The sequence below is a fragment of the Poromitra crassiceps genome, assembly GCF_964638095.1.
Source record: "Poromitra crassiceps genome assembly, chromosome: 14".
In the NCBI taxonomy this organism is placed as follows: domain Eukaryota; kingdom Metazoa; phylum Chordata; class Actinopteri; order Beryciformes; family Melamphaidae; genus Poromitra; species Poromitra crassiceps.
Window position 1 is genome coordinate 35,647,748 of NC_139633.1, and position 20,415 is coordinate 35,668,162.

The window sequence follows — 20,415 nt, forward strand, 5'->3', positions numbered from 1 at the left end:
ATGTTTGTAACAGTGCAGATTAGAAGAACAAGGTGCTCTTGCTTGATGAAAGCTTTCCAGTTGTAACGTGTTGTTTTCTGCTCTGATCATTTAGTATGCTTGTCTTTAAAACAAGTTCCAGGAGTCCTGTTTTCTACCTGTTATACATTTTCACTAATATACTCCCCTTTCTCTTTTTTTGAGCATATTATTTAGCAATAGACATATTATTCTAGTTGGATGCCTTTGTTACCTCCAATGGTTTGTGAATTAAAATAAAATGATTTCAGTTATTTCAAATACATGATTTATCTGTCCAATCCAATCGATTCAGCGTCCTCTAAAACGTCTTTTGGCTGAAACATCATCATCGGCCCCACCGGGAGTTGAGATGTGGCCACTTCTGGCTTAAACAGCCATTTTGAATTTTGGCAATGCCAGAAATGGATTCAGCATCCTCAATAACCGCCCAAACCACTCCAATATTTTCCAAATCAGCCAAGCAGTTGCTGAAATATTGTCCATATAGTTGATTATGCTAATTATGCAAATTTCTCAACATATGCAAATTTAGCATCCAGCTGTTTTTATATGATGGGGACCCATACATTTCTAACATGAAGTTTTGGGTACTCAACATTTCCTGGTTCACAACATGAGCTCTGTAGGCTGTCAAGTAGACTAAAGTCAAAAATCTGTTGATCTTCTTGTTCCTTCAGTTGGATGTCTGAGCTTCACTGTGCAGAATGATGTGTGCAGAGTTTGACACTAGAAGACTGCATGTTTACACAATCATCTGCTGAAAGTGGAACGTTTCTCTGAGCTCACTGAAAAGGCCGTTTTCAACCAGCATGATTCATCACTGGAGCCAATCCCTGTCCAGTATTCAGCAGTTAAAGCCATTGTTTGTATGCTGTGATTGGCTAGTTATGTTCTAGATAACCCTGATTGGTTGCTTTGGAATTTTTAATGAGGGAAAAGGAGGCAAAGTCATTTAACCTTTTTTTGTGGAGAAAACCATCAGGAACAAATGATTGTTCAAAGTGGAGTATTTGATATACATCTTAAACATGACATTAGGGCGTCCTTAATGTCTCTGAGTGTAACTTAAAACCCATGCTGAGCTCTCAGTTCTGTCTGGGCCGTGTAGGCCAGCATACTTTTTGCTGAAAAGAAGAAGTGGTGAAGCTAGTGCCATAAGCCAGAGGTTCTCAAATGTTTTTCAGCCAAGGACCCCTTACAAGATAGAAAATATACCGGGGACCCCCTCATTCTGATTTGTGATTTTGGGCTAAGCTTTATTGTTTCCACGGTGACATGCTCAACTTTTAAATTGATAGGTTTGTTAGATTAGAATGTAATCATTTGAACCAATTTAGGTTTAAAGCATAACATATTTCCATTGAACTATGAAGCTTTTGCAACAACAAAAACGTTTTTATTTTTATTTTCCTGAAAACTTTTTCGCGGACCCCCTTGCAAAGTGCCACGGACCCCCATTTGAGACCCACTGCCATAAGCAGTGCAGCGTTTCAACCTTTTTGGCCCGGGACAACGCACGTCACTGGCTGCATATGCAGAGTGGTGAACACTTCAACTAAAGAATGATTTCCTCTTTTCAGGTTGTTTCATGTAATTATCAGAGAGGCACAAAACTATGCAATATTTTACAAAAACATCTGAAAAAAAACAAATGTGTCTCAAATAAATTTGCTTTTTTCCTATCCAATTAATAATCTTGCGACTTCCCAAATGATCTTGTGACCTCCTGTGGGGTCCCAACCCGCACATTGAGAACCACTGCCATAAACAGTACATATAAAGTAAAGGAATGTTATTGACTTTAAAAATCCATACAGTAAGTTAGGCCTCCAGCTGTTTCAAACACAGTGGTCTCATGTAGAGTGAGATGCTGCCATCTCTCCACAGACAGAGATGCCGCCATCTCTCTATACAGAGACATGCATCAAGTATCACTGCTGTATCTCATTGGCTCATTTTTGGCAGTTTGTAAGTAAAAAATAATAAAACTACTGTAGTTTGAAACATTTTTTCCATTGTTCTCAGGTGGGACAAGATACCACCCTATGAGGGTGGTATCGTCCGAGAACTTCAGGAGCTTGACGGACTGGTGACTGGAGGTGCAGCTGTTGGTGTACAGACCAAAGAAGTAGGGAGAGAGGACACCGTCCTGGGCAGCACCGGTGCTGATGGACCGAAAGTCAGTTATGTCAACTAATCAATGTCAACTAATCAATGATTATACTGTATTCTAATAGATAAAGGAGTGAGGATAATAAAATGCCTTAGTTTTAGCTATGCATTGTTCTAAGCAGACCGGATGGCATCCAGCAGATGATAGAAGGCTCATCCATAAGAGACTTGAGACTTGACTTGCAAACAATGACTTGTGAGCATCTGTCACCTTTAGTTACATTTGAACAAATCACCCTCTGTTATTGACAACATGTTTATTACAAAATAGTACAAGCTTTGGCAATAAATAACAGTTTCACAATGTGCTGATAGCGTCACTATAAAATCTAATATCCTGCATCTGTGTTGGTCCCAGTCCAAAGCCTTTCTATGACCTGCTTCAATGTAGTAAAATAACCTGCTTTCTAGTTTGCTGAGAGCTGTAGGAGGTGTCAGATGGACTCAAAGTTTGGCCAGCCGCTGTAGCATTTCGAAGCATCAATATATCATTGTTAACTGTGATGGTGGAGACGATTGTTCTCACACCAGTAGTAAAGTTCTAGTGTTTGTGAACATTAAGACTACATTTCCCATAAGCCCCGTTGTTTTCTAAATGTCTGAATATGAATGTTGCAGTGATTTATTGTAGCCTGGGAACCTGACGAATCTGCGAGCTGATGTTTAACCGTCGGGCCAATCACAACCGTTTATCAAATATATTGTTACGTTGATACGTTGACTGACAGAGGAGAGCCAGAGATGGTTCGAAGCGCATGAGCTATGTCACACGTTCCGTTGCTCTGATTGGTTGTAGGTCCAATTGTGTTCGATTGCATTTTACTGGGCATGTTGATTGATGACTGGGCTCCTGGAAATCAAAATTGAACAGAGAATTTCCAGACTCATTCGCATTTGCGAATTTGGTCTGGCGATGTCAGGCTAGATTTATTGATGTCAAAAAATGTTAGAATATGTCTAATATATACAGTTAATTTAACATATTGAGTCAAATTTTACTTTAACATAATGAACTCCAATCAAAATGTACCATGTACTGAGTGATGTTGCCGTGTGTTCATCCCCACCCTGTTACCGCGCCACCCTGAGGAGGTCAAAGGTCAACTCTGTGACATCAAAGGCGAGGTGCTGATGGGCGGGCTCGAGGAAGACCTGCGGGGTTCCTGATTGGCTGGAGGCTTGCTGGGCGTGTTTGAGGGCATCTAGTGTGTCATAGATGACTCTGGCCCGCTGCTCCTCGGAGGGCGGGTCCGCCCAGCGGGGGCACGGCAGCGAGGGGCAGTGGAGAAGGTAGTAGACTGATGACATGTAGGTCTTAATGAACTCCTGTTTCACATGGAGAAAGTCTCTCTGCAAACAAACAATAATAATAATACAAATGAATGGATTAAGTTTACAGTATTAACTGTATACACACACGCACATGGTAACACTTTGCAATAATAGTACATTAATTAAGGGTTAGTTCATGATTAATAAGCATTAGCTAACCCATAATTAACCATTATTAAACATTAACTAAACATTAATGAAAGTGTTACCCAGAAAGGATTTACCAGAATGGAATTATGTTAACATTTTGGTAGAGAAAAGCCAGCAGGTCAGAAGACACACATGGACAGGCAGCATTACAGCACTATCTACAGGGTAGTATAGGTATTACACGCGCAGGTGCACAAACACACACACACACACACACACACACACACACACACACACACACACACACACACACAGAGTCTGACCTTCTGCGCTCTGCTCATGTTGCTCTCAGCATCCAGCCAGGCGCTCTGAGGCAAAACACCAGTCAGTCAAACAATAAAACTCTATCAGCCAGAGCACCAAAAGTCAATCAATATAACCAGTCAACAAGTCAGCCAATCAGTGAGCCAGTCATAACCAGTCAACAAGCTGAACTGTGTATGGATATGTAGAGTATGGATATCACATTTTCAAAAGGTTTTCCTCATCGAGTCTGGAATCACACCCGTTTCAAGGATTATGAAACAAGTCAACGTTACGTTATTATGTGGAGTGCTGTGCTGAACAGTGCTGCTGGACACTACAGGGAGGGGCAAGTTAACACCGGCCGTCGCTGTTCCTTGTTGTTCTGTATTCAAAGTTGGCAAAGTCGACATAATATTCTGTCAGAAAAGAGTCAGGTTCACCAAAGCACCGTGAAGTTGTTCTCTGTCGTCCCCCTGACAAGCATCATCACAGGGCAGCCTGACAGCTGAATACTGTATGTATGTATGCCAGTATGAAGCTCTGCCTACTGACCCTGACAGCATCCAGCAGGTCTGACTGGTCCAACAACACAGGGAAGGTAGACAGCACAGGACTGCACATCACATCTGAGAGAGAGAGAGAGCAGAGAGAGAGAGAGAGAGAGAGCAGAGAGAGAGAGAGAGAGAGAGAGGGAGAGAGCAGAGAGAGAGAGAGAGCAGAGAGAGAGAGAGAGAGCAGAGAGAGAGAGAGAGGGCAGAGAGAGAGAGGGCAGAGAGAGAGAGAGAGAGAGAGAGAGAGAGAGGGCAGAGAGAGAGAGAGAGAGAGCAGAGAGAGAGAGAGGGCAGAGAGAGAGAGAGAGAGGGGGCATAGAGAGAGAGAGAGAGAGAGAGAGAGCAGAGAGAGAGGGCAGAGAGAGAGAGAGAAGGAGAGCAGAGAGAGAGGGCAGAGAGAGAGAGAGAGAGAGAGAGAGCAGAGAGAGAGGGCAGAGAGAGAGAGAGAAGGAGAGGGCAGAGAGAGAGAGAGAGAGAGAGAGAGGGCAGAGAGAGATGGAGAATAACAGCATCAGCAAAGCAGCACTGTTCCTGGAGACGCCAGAAGAAATGTGCAGGTTTTGTGTTGGTCTATTTTTGTTGTTTTTGGAGTTTGTTTACCTGGTTTGTTGATGGTTTTGTTTGGCGTTTGTTTACCTGCACTCTGCATGGTGGGCCTGTCCATCAGCAGTGTGTCAGCCAGCAGCTGTCTGTGCAGAGCCAGCAGGTGGACGCAGCTCAGACAGTGCAGCAGAGAGTCTGGGAGGACACTGACAGGGGACACATCAGAATCAGAATCAGAATCAGAATCAGCTTTATTGGCCAAGTATGTAGACATACAAGGAAATTGGGTCCGGTTGGCTTAACTCTCAATGTCCTCTCACACAAAAGAAAAAGAAAAAAGCATGCTCAGGCTAAAACAAACTAGAATCATACCATTAACCAGTGTTGGGGGTAACTCATTACAAAAGTAACATATTACATGTAATATATTACTTTTAGCAGTAACTCAGTAATATAACTTATTACTTATAGGATTTCAGTAATATTATACCAGTTACTTTGTCAAGTAACTCAAGTTACAAATTGAGTTACTTTTTTTAATCAAAGCACATATTTAAATAATTTCCTAATCAAACTGTGTATTATGCAAATAACCACTGTAGATGACAATAACAAAGGAAAAGGATCACATTTAGAATTTTGGATTGTTTACACTGACTTCAAGATGATTGAAATAATTTTTCGGGATGGTTCCGGGGTGACAATGTCATTCTGATACTGCTGTTATTACAGTGAAAGTAATGCAAAAGTAGTGTAATAAGTAACGAGTTACTCTACACAGACAGTAATATTGTAAAGTAACCTATTACTTTCAAATGAAAGTAGTAACATGTAGTATATTACATTTTGAAAGTAACTTGCCCAACACTGCCATTAACTCACAGCACGGTTCCCACTCCTTCTTAAACATCACATTCAAGGCCTTCCCAGACCCAATTCCCTCACATTCCAGGACCCAACATGGCATAATGTATATATATACAAATGTATATATCTATATCTATATCTATATATATATACTGTAGTTCAAGACTTTGTTGTACAACCTGCATCATTTGTCTTCAATCAGTCATGCGCGCAGGTGACCGTCACAATTTCTCAAAGCAGCATATATATATATATATATATATATATAATCAAAAGAAGAACTATATTACACAAAATATATAAATTCAAGCACTCTATTGTTTTACTTGAAAGGCCTTGATTCCCCCCCTCCCTCAAATGCACAAACTTTTAAGGACTTCAAGGAGCCATGGGAACCTTGTAACACACAGAACCCTGTAACACACACAGAACCCTGTAACACACAGAACCCTGTAACAAACACAGAACCCTGTAACACACACAGAACCCTGTAACACACACAGAACCCTGTAACACACAGAACCCTGTAACACACAGAACCATGTAAAACACAGAACCCTGTAACACAGAACCCTGTAACACACAGAACCCTGTAACACACAGAACCATGTAACACACATAACCCTGTAACACACATAACCCTGTAACACACATAACCCTGTAACACACACAGAACCCTGTAACACACACAGAACCCTGTAACACACAGAACCCTGTAACACACACAGAACCATGTAACACACACAGAACCCTGTAACACACAGAACCCTGTAACACACAGAACCCTGTAACACACAGAACCATGTAACACACAGAACCCTGTAACACACAGAACCCTGTAACACACACAGAACCCTGTAACACACACAGAACCCTGTAACACACAGAACCATGTAACACACAGAACCCTGTAACACACAGAATCATGTAACACACAGAACCATGTAACACACAGAACCCTGTAACACACAGAACCCTGTAACACACAGAACCATGTAACACACAGAACCCTGTAACACACACGCCCAGATCTTTCCAGAAGCTACAATGGAGTGTGACAGCAGACAATGTTTCAGTCATCTCAAACATCAACGTAAACGTCAGGTTTTGGTGTCAGTCCCAAACCTTCAACAATCATACAGGGAGAAATCCATCGTAAGCATGGGTCGGTTTGAAAATGTTGAAACCGGATCGATATTCCCCAAAAAACGTATCAAACCGGTATATCGAATTTGACCAAAAACATATATCTATCTATATCTATCTATATATATATATAGATATATATAGTAGTGTACGCAATAAATGACTGTAATGCGACTGCAGTTGGTAGCTATAATGCACCTCTAAGCTGGTATGCCAACCAGCACTAACACTGAATAAAAATAAGCAGAACCATTTAACTCATTGAGTGCCAATGACGACTTTAGTCGTCAATTCAAATAGTGACGTAGAGTGCCAAAGACGACTAAAGTCGTCAATTGCGTTTTTTGACGGGGGGATGTCGATCTAAGCCTCTTACATCGCCTCTTACAATATGGGAGCTATTGAATGTGTCTAACCTATTTTACAGAACCCTTAGGTGGCGACAGTGCTCTCCAGATAACAGAAAGGCAAGGAAAAAACAAAGAAGAAGTCGTTGGGGAAACGGAAATCGCATCGCATCCGTATGCATCGATATGCATGAAGCATAACGTTACTGTAGCTGTGCCTGCAGCAGCCAATCTGCTGCCACAATTGAGCCGCTCCGTGTCCGTTGCGACAGCACATCCGCATGATCAGCCGTGATCAACTGGAAGCATGGTTGCCGGTGACAAACACACGCGGAACGCTGTAAAAAAGCTGGATGTCGCGCACCCTTCACTGTGCACAGCAAACTCAGCAGAGAGCCACCAGAGACACTCCCATACGGAGGAGGAGTGTGCAGTTGAGGCGGGCGGGGGGGGGGGGGGGGGGGGGGGCACGCAGAGCAGCACACAACACCCAGACAGACCCAGACAGCAGGACAGGGTTGGCAAACGCAAGCCAGAATATCCGATGCCCACCAGCAGCAAATCAAGACCAGCAAGAAGCTGCAACCAGCAGCGCACGCAGGGGCCAGCGCTGCTGGTTGCAGCTAAAAAATATTATTCTGCCAAACAAAATTCCCTGGCCTTCACTGTTTTATTGAAGGAAATTATTTTTGAGGTGTGACTACATTAGAAAATATTAGTTTCAGAGTCAGTGATGTGCTTGAAATGTTTAATTTCACAAAAGGCTCATTATCTCAGCTTCTAGAAAAAAATTGCTGTTTTTGGTTAAATCAAGCTATCTTCTCCGGCTCATAACTAAAGAACGGAAAATGGCAGATGATAGAAGAGAGTCTCATCGTTCTTTGTGCGTGTTCAGTGTTTACATAGTAATATCACACAATATTCTGTGGGCCTCGAGAAATCACTGAAAACGCTCTGAAACTCTGGCACTGGGAGCGTCCGTTCTCCAAAAGTGGCTGGCACTCAATGAGTTAACTGTAACAACACACTGTTTTTATTTCTCATAACTATTCAGCTTAACTTTTCTTCAAACATCAACATAATAAACAAAATAAGACTTGAGAAGAGGCTAATACGAAAAATCCCTAACGGTAATTTTTTTTTTTTTTTTCATATATATAATATTTTTGTTGTTGTTTTTTTCGGTTCGCACGTGATGAAACCGGTTTGGGCTCGTACACCGAACCGAACCGGTAAAACCGGGAATAGCCCATGCCTAATCCATCGTAGAAGAGGAGACATCACAAGACTGTGGAGTTCTAACAGTGTAATAAGGGCCAATACCATTAGTCTAGTAGGAACGGGGGGTCCCCGCGCACCCGAAAGATATATTTTTCTAACATAGATTTTTGTACTCCTCAAGGTGTCTAATAAACAAATTTTGTTGTTACCCCGTTGAAATAGTGTCCCATGGGTCCGTTTGGCGGCCATCTTTGCGGGCATATTGCGATGTCTGATGAAAATGGATAAGGGTCATAACTTTTGAACTAGATGTCATACAGAGACAAATGACACCACTTTTCTGTATGATTTCTGTATGAGGAATTGATTGAGCGGGTTGTTTTAATGATTTTAACAGGTTTAGAATAGTAAAACTCAAAAACATATGAAAAAAGTGTCTAATTTACTCTCAAAATCTTGCAAAAGAAATCTATCTACATATTAGTCCATGGGCCAGAAGGGTTGGGAATAATGCTCATATTGATTTTTGGCAAGGTATACATCTCTAGAGTTAGATCATATGTGAGAGGATTGCACCAATGGTAGCTAAATGTGTGTTATCACTCGGTTTATAACACCATGCAAAACATAATAGTTGCGGGACTTTTAGGGACATTTGAGGCTAAGTTCATGCAAATCAAGTCTAAAAGCACCAGAATTTGCCCAGAATTAGCCCAGGGCATGCTCTAACAATTGAGCCAGAGTGCCCGAGCTGGCGGCCAAATCCAATATGACCACTGTCCGAAAAAGATTTTGGCTATAACTTTTGAAAGAGATGAGCTAGAAATACAGACTTGGTGTCTATCTTATGTTTTTTTTTACCATTAGAAAGGTGTTGGAATGCTTATCTTTACTAATGAAGATGTGTGTGGACCCCTAATCTGCATATTTCCAAGATGGCGGCTACCTGAATATGAGTTTTACCATAACTGTTGATGCTTTTAGTAAACTCGTGTCCATTTTATGGTTTTTGAGTTTTAGAAACACATTGTAATACTCAGATTTATGATTGAATCTATCTATAGCACTCTAATTTGCATAGTAAATAGGCTACCAATATGGCTGCTATCCCATTTCTTTTTTACATACACTTTTGTAGTTGTAAGAATGAGTTACCATCAAACTGGTGGAAACAAACAATCTACAGTATTTATCTTACATATTGTATTGAAACAATTAGTGAGTAACACTTAGGTATGTCCATGGGTTGGGGGGGTTAAGTTAGATTGAGTGTAAAGTGTTTTTTGTTTATATCCTTATATCCACAGCCAGATTAATCAAATATTGTTGCATTGTTGGTACAGGCACTCTTGCATCCACATTGAGGTGCCACAGGCTCCAGCTTTACAGCATTCACAGCACCCACTACATTACTTTTTGCAGCTGCAGCAGAGAATGATGACTCAGGCTTTACTGGCATCTGAAAGATGGGTCCAGTAAGGTTCCCAAGTCTTGGTCATGGGAGTCCCAGTACCAGCCCCACGTACTGAACTCTGGATATTTTGCTGGACAGAGGTTGCCTGATTCCAGTAGAAGCTGGTCTGCAGCAGTCCCCATTTGACATGCTGAATCAGTGCATCTTGGGTGGGAGGCAAGTTCTCAAGGGACTTGGTACCATTTCAGAAAAGCGGATGTCTGGCTTTATCTACTTGGCTGGAGACACAGCTCTTGCTGGACATGACAACAACCATAATGCTTCCAGTCTTTGGACATCGACATCTGAGTTGATCGGTTCAGGCTCCAAGGTGAAGGCATCCACGGTCTCAGTGAGATCCGCATGTTGCTTCCCAAGCTGCCCATCCACTCCTTTTCCCATAGCCCTGGAAGGCTGATGTAGTATCACATCATTTTAGCAAATGGAAGAGATGTAATGCCAGTGATCTCTGGGGACCAAGAACATTGCAGATTTTGTGAACATAAATGTACTTTCCACATGGGAAGCCGATCCAGTGCTCTGTGAGGCCTAATGTGTAGAAGAAGCATATTGCAAGTATTACAACATCACTGTCAGACGTATGGATCCTGAGTTTCTATGGCTACTGGCCCAGCATGTGCCAGGTGCTATAAATCATTATACTGTAGTGTCTGCATCAGGATGGTTACAAGGCTGAAGTGCAGATATGTCATATTCAGATCTGTTGGAAGGTATAACATCCTTCTTGGTAGAAAGGAGGAGTTCATCCCAAAACCCTGGTCGCCCTCACCTTGGGGTTGTCATGTACAGCAAAAGCTGTGGCTCCAGCCAAGTAGATGATGCTAGACATTGGCTTTTTTCAAATGCATCAAGAGAACCTGCCTCCCACCCAAGATGCACTGATTCAGCATGTCAAATGGGAACAGTTAGGAGGGGTACTGGTTGAAATCTAGTCCTATGAAATGGGACAACCCTTGGAGATCCTGATTCATCATCAGTAGTCAGACAGATGCCACCAGTTTGTTGCCAGACATCAAGGGCCCTATCGTTGCAATCGGCGTAGAAACTGCGTTTAAGGCCTAGCGCTAGGCCGCCTAGCGCAGTAAGTGGGTGTGGACCAGCACACTCGCTATCTTGGTATCGGCGCTACACGCAGACTCAACCATTACAACCACGCCTTTTAAGCGTAAAATTATGCACCGTCATGCTCATTGGATAAGTGCAATAAACGAATCGCACGCTTGCCTTTTAAGCTCCAATTCCAGTGGTCCAGCAAAACCAGACAAAAGCCAAGCACTCTGCCCCCCCCCCCCTCCCTTCATCCAGTCTGTCTGTCTCCATATATAGGCTATTATTCCATATTATTATGCTTCTCAAACCAATCTAACTGCAATTTAAATACTGCAAGCATGTAAATACGCTACACTATAGCAAGATCAAAGTGAAAAGAATGTTCTAAAGGCATCAGCTAGAAAAATATAGCCTATCCCTATATGATGAGATTAACACATTGACTGCCAGCCCTTTTTTCAATGCTGTAGGTAGCTTCTGCCGGGCCGTTTTTTGAGGATTCTTTTCTGCTTGGAGTTTGTGAACACAAAGTTCACAAAAGTACTAATAGAATGTGTGCTTTCTCTGTCTAAAAGAGTTAGTTTGTAGAGTTAGTAGTTATGTAGATATTAGCCGTTGAGTACAGCATGGTTTCAGCTGTCTGAGAGTGGAAGCTGAGATAACTCTTTGTTAGTTCTCGGTGTGGATTTACTACGAAAATTACTATTTCGCGTTATTTTGGATTATTATTTCATGGCGTGGTGAATACGTGAGTGTACATGTGAGTGTTTCTGGCGCTGTTGGAATGTGTATTTTGGGCATCTGAACGGGAGTAGGCAAAAGTACCATAGACTGCCATTGTAGCACTAAGCTAAGTAGCGGCCCACAGGTTGAGAATGGCAGATCGAAAATACATTGAAAATACATGAAACTAAGATAATAGGATGGTTAGGATATTTTTTTAAATCTTTACTATCAAAGAAAATGCTTACATTTGTGTTTTCTTTTAGCCTTAGCCACCATCTTGCCGATGATTCGCAAGGCATTCTGGGAGATTTCTCATAACCTACCTCTGAAGAAGCTCTGTTTGGTGGGCTATATAGTCCTACCACTTCACCCTAGCCCTCTGTCCCAACAAGAATGGGGACACTCTACCAGGACACGTCTCTGTCCCAACAAGAATGGGGACACTCTACCAGGACACGTCTCTGTCCCAACAAGAATGGGGACACTCTACCAGGACACGTGAACGCACAAAACGAGCGTTAAGGGCTAAGTGATTAGGGGCAAGGGGTGTATTGGGATGTGAGGGTGGATTTTTCCTTGAAGGCTGAACACATCATCCACTGGGTGTGTTAAAGCTCTCCAGTGGTTCTCTCACCTGAGCTGGGTTCTGGTCCTACTTTTGGCTGATTTCAGTTTGACGATCAGCTTGGGCTGCTGCCTGGCCAGCAGCATCTGCTGCAAAACACCAGCTGGAGCTGAGAGAGGAGAGGAGGAGAAGAGAGGAGTGGAGAGGAGAGGAGGAAAGGAGGGGAGAAGATATTAAGAGAGGAGAGGAGGACAGGACAGGACAGGAGAAGAGAGGAGAGAAGGAGAAGAGAGGAGTGGAGAGGAGGAAAGAAGCTATTAATAGAGGAGAGGAGGAGAGGAGATGAAGAGAGGTGGGGAGAGGAGAGGAGATGAAGAGAGGAGAGGACAGGAGAAGAGGGGAGAGGAGAAGAGAGGTGGGGAGAGGATAGTAGAGGACAGGAGAAGAGGGGAGAGGAGAAGAGAGGTGGGGAGAGGAGGAGAGGAGAAAGGACAGGAGAGGAGGTGAAGAGAGGTGGGGAGAGGAGGAGAGGACAGGAGAAGAGGGGAGAGAAGAGAAGAAGAGGTGGGGAGAGGAGGAGATGAGGGGAGAGGATAGTAGAGGAGAGAAGGAGATGACAGGAGAGGAGAGGAGCGGAGAGAGGAGGAGAGGAGAGGAGAGAGGAGAGGAGGTGAAGAGAGGAGAGGACAGGAGAGGAGATGAAGAGAGGAGAGGAGAGGACAGGAGAGGAGGTGAAGAGAGGTGGGGAGAGGATAGTAGAGGAGAGAAGGAGATGACAGGAGAAGAGAGGAGAGGAGAGGAGGGGAGAGAGGAGGAGAGGAGGGGAGAGGATAGTAGAGGAGAGAAGGAGATGACAGGAGAGGAGAGGAGCGGAGAGAGGAGGAGAGGAGAGGAGAGAGGAGATGAGGTGAAGAGAGGAGAGGACAGGAGAGGAGATGAAGAGAGGAGAGGAGAGGACAGGAGAGGAGGTGAAGAGAGGTGGGGAGAGGAGAGGAGAGAAGAAGAGAGGTGGGGAGAGGAGGGGATAGGATAGTAGAGGAGAGGGGGAGATGACAGGAGAAGAGGGGAGAGGAGGAGAGGAGAGGATAGTAGTGAATGAATGAATTTATTTGGTGATAAAATAAAATAACACAACAGTACATATAGTAATGAAAGAACAAACAATATATCAATCACCGAGGATAAAAACACAAAAAAGCCAGAGGGCTTATTTCCATTGTGGTCCTCACATAAAACATATAGTAAGACGAGGCATAAAAAACATAAAACACTTACAACAATTTAAAAGAAACATAAAACAGCGGAGAGCGGTTACATTAAAGGAACTCAAAATAAAATAAATAGCAGCAGATCAAGCAAATAGCAGCAGGGCAATGTATCACTTATGCCACCACACAGGACTATATTGACAAATCTGCAGACATGAAGTCTAAATTGTGTTCACGGGGCTACCCTGTTGATTGGGTCGATGCGGCCTACATTGCAGCATTAAACAAACCCCGTCTCGATCTTCTTAAAACAAGTGAGAAAGGTGAGAAGGACTTTTCTATTACTTGTTCTACGGTTTATTCCGCCCATTCTCACCTCATCAAAGCCACGATTTTGAAACATTGGCATCTTTTAAGATCTGACACTGAATTATCAGATACTTTTAAACATCCACCCCTCTTTGTTTATAAATGTGCAAAAAACATAAGGGACCGTCTGGTACATGCCTCGTTTAATAATCACCCACAACCGAGACAGACTCTCCTTGCTCCTATAGCCAATGGGAATTACCGCTGTGGCAACTGCGCCCAATGCCACAACACCTTTAAGACCACCTCTTTTCACCATCCCCACACTGGTAAAAAAGATCCCTATCAAGAGTATTATTACTTGTGCCTCTACTCATGTTGTGTACCTTATTACTTGTTGTTGTGGACTGGCCTATGTGGGTAAGACGACTCGCAAACTCAAACAGAGAATAAGCGAACACAAGAGTTCTATTAGACGAAACGATCATCTTTACCCTATTGCTGTCCATTTTAATGATCACAACCATGATATTGCCTCATTACGTTTTTGTTGCATTGAGCAGGTTCCCCTGCCACCTAGAGGGGGCAACCATGACCTGCTCCTCAAAAAAAGAGAGGCTTTTTGGATTTTTTACCTCCAAACTTTAACACCTAGGTTTAAATGACGAACTACAACTCAACATTATGCTCTGAATTTTAATGGATATTTATTGCATTCTATTGTTGATTGATATTGTATTTATAGTTTGCATTTGCTATTTTCTAGTCTCCATTTATTTTTATTACTGGGTACTTGTTAATTAGTCTCCCTTTATTTATATCTTACTGGGGAACAATGGCCTTTTTGATTTTAAGTTTCCCTTTATATATTTTTTACTGGGAACTTTTTAATCAATAGCCCATTTGATATAAAAAAATTCTTACTGTGTATTTTAATCTTCCTCCCTTTATTTATTTATCACTGGGAATAGCCGTCTCAAGTTTCCTTTTATTTATTACTGGGAACTTTTAATCATTCTCCCTTTATTTTTATTACTGGGAAATGTATAGGTGTGTGAAGGCTGATCCTCATGTATTCTGTTTGCTCTGTATGTATTTATTATGATTGACTGACACCTGCAGTGTCTATTAGGCACGTTGTCAGCCTGATTGCTTGACTGTGATTGGCTGCTGCGACACCCCCTTGTGCCTATATATAACTGTTGTCTGCATTCAGAAATCACTTTTGCCAGATGAAGGTCTTGTGACCGAAACGTCGCCAATAAAAGTCTGAAGTGAAGTCAGTGTGCGGGATTTTCCTCTTTCAACTTACCTGATGCTCCGACGCACCTGACGCACACGGTTTGTGCAGAGATCACCCCTCTTCTACAATGTATCACTTATAAAAAGACTAAGCATTTTAATATATAAAGTGCGCTTTTCGACCGATAACCATCGGAGACTTTCAAAGTGCTTGGTGTCAAGGTGAGTACGGGGGTGCAACTTAAAGGAGGACTTACCTCCAAAACACTTTTTTTCAGCTTTTAACCAATATATATGACTTTGGGGGTGATGTGTGAAGAATTCTGGTCAGAATTTCCACATTTGACACCAAACTGTTGCCATTGTACCATTTGTATCATTTTTCAGCAGCATATCTGGCATAAGCGCCCTCTAAGGGTCAAAGACTGCTTTTTTTTGTGCCCTCAAATGAATGGGATATTTGGTACAACCTGACGTCACGGTGGGTTTAGCGCGTGCATCTGGTGCATCTCCAAAGCCTATACAACTAGGCAAGATGGAAAAACCTTACTTAGTATCAGGCTCCAGAGGGCTCTAACTGAAGTAAAAAAAAATCTGTTTGCTCTTAAAATACTGAACCAAACGTCGTCAAAGTTGGCACATGTCTTAATTATAGTTAGTTTCCCGCTGAATGTGTCATTACTTTATTGATATCTTACCTGGATAAGCTCGAATGATGATGTTTATATTATCAGTCCGAGTTGCAAGCACTGTTTCCAGCCCAGGCAGGCGAGAGTCGTACTGTTACATGGACGAGCCCCAAGCTCCACGGGCGCGCGCAGCAGGCCAGCAGCAGCTGGGCTCTCTGTGCTCAGAGCAGCAGAGAGAGCAGTCTGATATTTCCGCAAACAAATCTCGTCGCAGTTTAGCGGACATGTAAAATATAACGCTATACTACGACGTGACAATGTGACAAAGCTTCTCTAAACATATCGGCTAATATAATATCATCACTGTGTACAAGCAACGCCAACTTTTATGGAAATCAAGTCAGCAGAGCAGAGCGACTGGCTCTGTCTGTGTGTGTGTGCTGCTCGGGGGGATTCGCATGGGAACAGTGTGAGGAGGAGAAGAGCTCTGCGCTGCCTCCTGCGTCCTGAGAGGAAAAATCAGAGGTGCCCCAAAACGAAAAGGTGGTAAAAAGCCCCAAAACGCAAATTAAAAACGGATTTCATTGCGCGGTTTATCTCTAGTTAGACGAGGGAATTACGTGGAGAAATCTCGCATTGTGTTACCCCAGAGCGAGAGGTTTGTCCTCACTGTGTGCTGTGTGCTGCGAGCAGCGAGGCTCTTAACGTAAGTTTAGACAAGCCACATGCAAGCCACGCACACACACATGGGACAAAATGGGACAAAAATAATTAAATTTCTAGTTCGCCACTGAATGGCCAAATTGATATAACTATCAACCATTTCAGGATTTTCTGTTTCCATACAGGCCACCAGCGTTGGCTAGTTGATGATATTTATAAAGATATCGCCCCTCTCAAATAAATTATTTTTGAGGCAGTATGCAAACTGTAATGGCGTCGATTTCCGAAAAAAAATCTTGACTTAACACAGCCAAAGAGTCTAGTATAGACAAGAGTATATGTCATTTCTTGGTTTTTTCAATAGGTATTTTCAAATCACTGTTCTAATACATATCTAGGGGGTAAGTCCTCCTTTAAGTATAACTCTGATTAATTTGTTTTGGGCTGTCTGCAACCTGCCCTTTAATCGTTGTGATAGTCCGGTGTACCATGAGGTGGCAGCATAGTCAAAGTGACTTTGCACTAGTGCCCCGGCAAGAGTGTGTAATATATGAGTGTCTAGGAAAACCGTAGAGGAGAGGGGGAGATGACAGGAGAAGAGAGGAGGGGAGAGGAGGTGAAGAGAGGAGAAAGGACAGGAGAGGAGGGGAGAGGAGGTGAAGAGAGGAGAGGACAGGAGAGGAGATGAAGAGAGGAGAGGACAGGAGAGGAGATGAAGAAAGGAGAGGACAGGAGAGGAGAGGAGAAGAGATTTCACAAATGCACTTGCCAGTTTGAAAACAAGGCTGCTTCTCTCCAGAGACTGTTTAGAGCGAGAAGGCTCAACTGTCTGTATCAGTGGTGTTGTTTTTTACCTTTATTTATACAGGGGGAGTCTCACTGAGAGCAATGCTGTCTTTTTCAGGAGCACCCTGCATGTTCACGGCCAACAAATGCATGCTGTTTGCCCGGAACAACCCCGGCACTGCCAGCCCCACCCCCAAGATCTACACTGCCGACGGCTCTGAGCTGGAGTTTGTCAGCTCCTATAAATATCTCGGACTATGGCTGGACGAATCCCTTTCATTCAACACACACATAAACAACCTAGTGGCCAAAGTCAAAGCCAGACTCAGTTTTCTCTACCGCAACAAGGCGTCATTTACACACTCTGCCAAACACGTCCTCGTCAAAATGACCATCCTGCCCATGTTCGACTATGGTGACACGATCTACCGGATGGCCTCAAAGAGCATCCTCAATAACCTGGACACAATCCACCACTCTGCTATCCTCTTTGCCACAAATGCCACCTTTTCGACTCACCACTGTGACCTGTATGAACCTGTGGACTGGCCCTCCCTTCACATCAGGCGGCTTCAACACTGGCTTCAACTAGTGTACAAGTCCATTCTCGGCATGTGTCCACAGTACCTCTCATCCCTCCTGCATATTTCCAACAGCAATTACCGTCTAAGATCCACCAACTTCATCATGCTCTCCATCCCAAAAGCCCGTACTGTCTTTGGCCGTAACTCCTTCCGCTTTGCCGCAGCAAATGACTGGAACACACTTCAAAACACACTCAAACTCACAGCTCTCATATCTCTCAACATGTTCAAACACACCCTGAAACAGCTCGTAGTCGACCGCTGCACCTGCCGTTAGGCCTCTCCCTCCCTCTCTCCCCCTATAGTCCCATCATTTATTCCCAGCAACCCCCCTCCTTCTGCATCTTTGTTGATTGAATGTTGTTGTTTGCTTCCTGATTTTACTTCTGTCTTGTCGTTATTTACTATACGTATTTTATATGTGTTGCCTTGTGCTGACCTGATGTACTGTTTGTATTGTTTTTTACCCTTGCTGCGGCCCCTTGGCCAGGTCACCATTGTAAATGAGAATTTGTTCTCAACGGTTTTTATCTGGTTAAATAAAGGTCAAATAAAAATAAAAATAAACATTCACACACACCTTCACACCTGGAAGCTCACCAGTACAACCACAGTCTGATCTGATGGCCACTGAGCAGCTCCACTGGAGCAGTTGGGGTTAAGGGCCTTGCTCAAGGGCACATCGGTGGTGGTAATGGGGCAAGGGCTGCCTTGTCACTTTCCCCACCCAGATTTATTCTGCCGGTCCGAAGGATTGAACCGATGACCTTCTGGTCAGAACCTCGCTTCTCTAACCTTTAGGCCACCACGGCCCCAAACGTGTCACGTGGGTTTGGCCCCTGCCACGCCCCTTTATGAGACGAGCAGGTCCTGAGTCTATTGGAGTCAATGGGAGAAGTGATCGTGATCACAAATTACGATTCTTTCGCTCCTTAGTCACCAAAGTAAATATCACATCCAGTTTGCCACATACAGTATCTTATGAGCATTCTGACACTAAAATGGCATTTTTCAGACAGACAGATTTGGCAATAGAGCTAACGGCAGCAGGTAGTGATTAGCTAAAACTACACGTGAAGCTTGCAGATGTATTAGCTAAATCTGTGGTTGGAATCTTAGTTGTATCTTACATACGATTAGATTGAGCTAAGACGAAGGCAGTTTTGTGTTTATGTGTGCTATTCAGTTTTGTGTTTATATGTGTGCTATTCAGTTTTGTGTTTATATGTGTGCTATTCAGTTTTGTGTTTATATGTGTGCTATTCAGTTTTGTGTTTATATGTGTGCTATTCAGTTTTGTGTTTATATGTGTGCTATTCAGTTTTGTGTTTATGTGTGCTATTCAGTTTTGTGTTTATATGTGCTATTCAGTTTTGTGTTTATGTGTGCTATTCAGTTTTGTGTTTGTGTGCTATTCAGTTTTGTGTTTATGTGTGCTATTCAGTTTTGTGTTTATATGTGCTATTCAGTTTTGTGTTTATATGTGTGCTATTCAGTTTTGTGTTTATATGTGTGCTATTCAGTTTTGTGTTTATATGTGTGCTATTCAGTTTTGTGTTTATGTGTGCTATTCAGTTTTGTGTTTATGTGTGCTATTCAGTTTTGTTTATATGTGTGCTATTCAGTTTTGTGTTTATGTGTGCTATTCAGTTTTGTGTTTATGTGTGCTATTCAGTTTTGTGTTTATATGTGCTATTCAGTTTTGTGTTTATATGTGCTATTCAGTTTTGTGTTTATATGTGTGCTATTCAGTTTTGTGTTTATATGTGTGCTATTCAGTTTTGTGTTTATGTGTGCTATTCAGTTTTGTGTTTATGTGTGCTATTCAGTTTTGTTTATATGTGTGCTATTCAGTTTTGTGTTTATATGTGTGCTATTCAGTTTTGTGTTTATGTGTGCTATTCAGTTTTGTGTTTGTGTGTGCTATTCAGTTTTGTGTTTATATGTGCTATTCAGTTTTGTGTTTATATGTGTGCTATTCAGTTTTGTGTTTATGTGTGCTATTCAGTTTTGTGTTTATATGTGCTATTCAGTTTTGTGTTTATGTGTGCTATTCAGTTTTGTTTATATGTGTGCTATTCAGTTTTGTGTTTATGTGTGCTATTCAGTTTTGTTTATATGTGTGCTATTCAGTTTTGTGTTTATGTGTGCTATTCAGTTTTGTGTTTATGTGTGCTATTCAGTTTTGTGTTTATGTGTGCTATTCAGTTTTGTGTTTATATGTGCTATTCAGTTTTGTGTTTATATGTGTGCTATTCAGTTTTGTGTTTATGTGTGCTATTCAGTTTTGTGTTTATGTGTGCTATTCAGTTTTGTGTTTATATGTGCTATTCAGTTTTGTGTTTATGTGTGCTATTCAGTTTTGTTTATATGTGTGCTATTCAGTTTTGTGTTTATGTGTGCTATTCAGTTTTGTTTATATGTGTGCTATTCAGTTTTGTGTTTATGTGTGCTATTCAGTTTTGTGTTTATATGTGTGCTATTCAGTTTTGTGTTTATGTGTGCTATTCAGTTTTGTGTTTATGTGTGCTATTCAGTTTTGTGTTTATATGTGTGCTATTCAGTTTTGTGTTTATGTATGCT

General features: G+C 42.3%; 1 protein-coding gene across 1 annotated transcript in view; it reads right to left on the reverse strand.

The window, feature by feature from the left end:
* Window positions 1-2,622: 2,622 nt before the first annotated feature.
* The window catches only part of LOC310789169 (nephrocystin-1-like), a gene marked incomplete at its 5' end in the record, with an annotated part of 67,403 nt that continues 49,610 nt past the window's right edge, over window positions 2,623-20,415 (reverse strand). Inside the window, 5 exons of the mRNA XM_083650759.1 lie at window positions 2,623-3,543; window positions 3,939-3,983; window positions 4,474-4,547; window positions 5,109-5,221; window positions 12,481-12,580. Of these exons, the coding sequence (XP_083506885.1) occupies window positions 3,265-3,543; window positions 3,939-3,983; window positions 4,474-4,547; window positions 5,109-5,221; window positions 12,481-12,580 (611 nt within the window). The 3' untranslated portion in view covers window positions 2,623-3,264. The remainder of the gene's footprint in view (window positions 3,544-3,938; window positions 3,984-4,473; window positions 4,548-5,108; window positions 5,222-12,480; window positions 12,581-20,415) is intronic.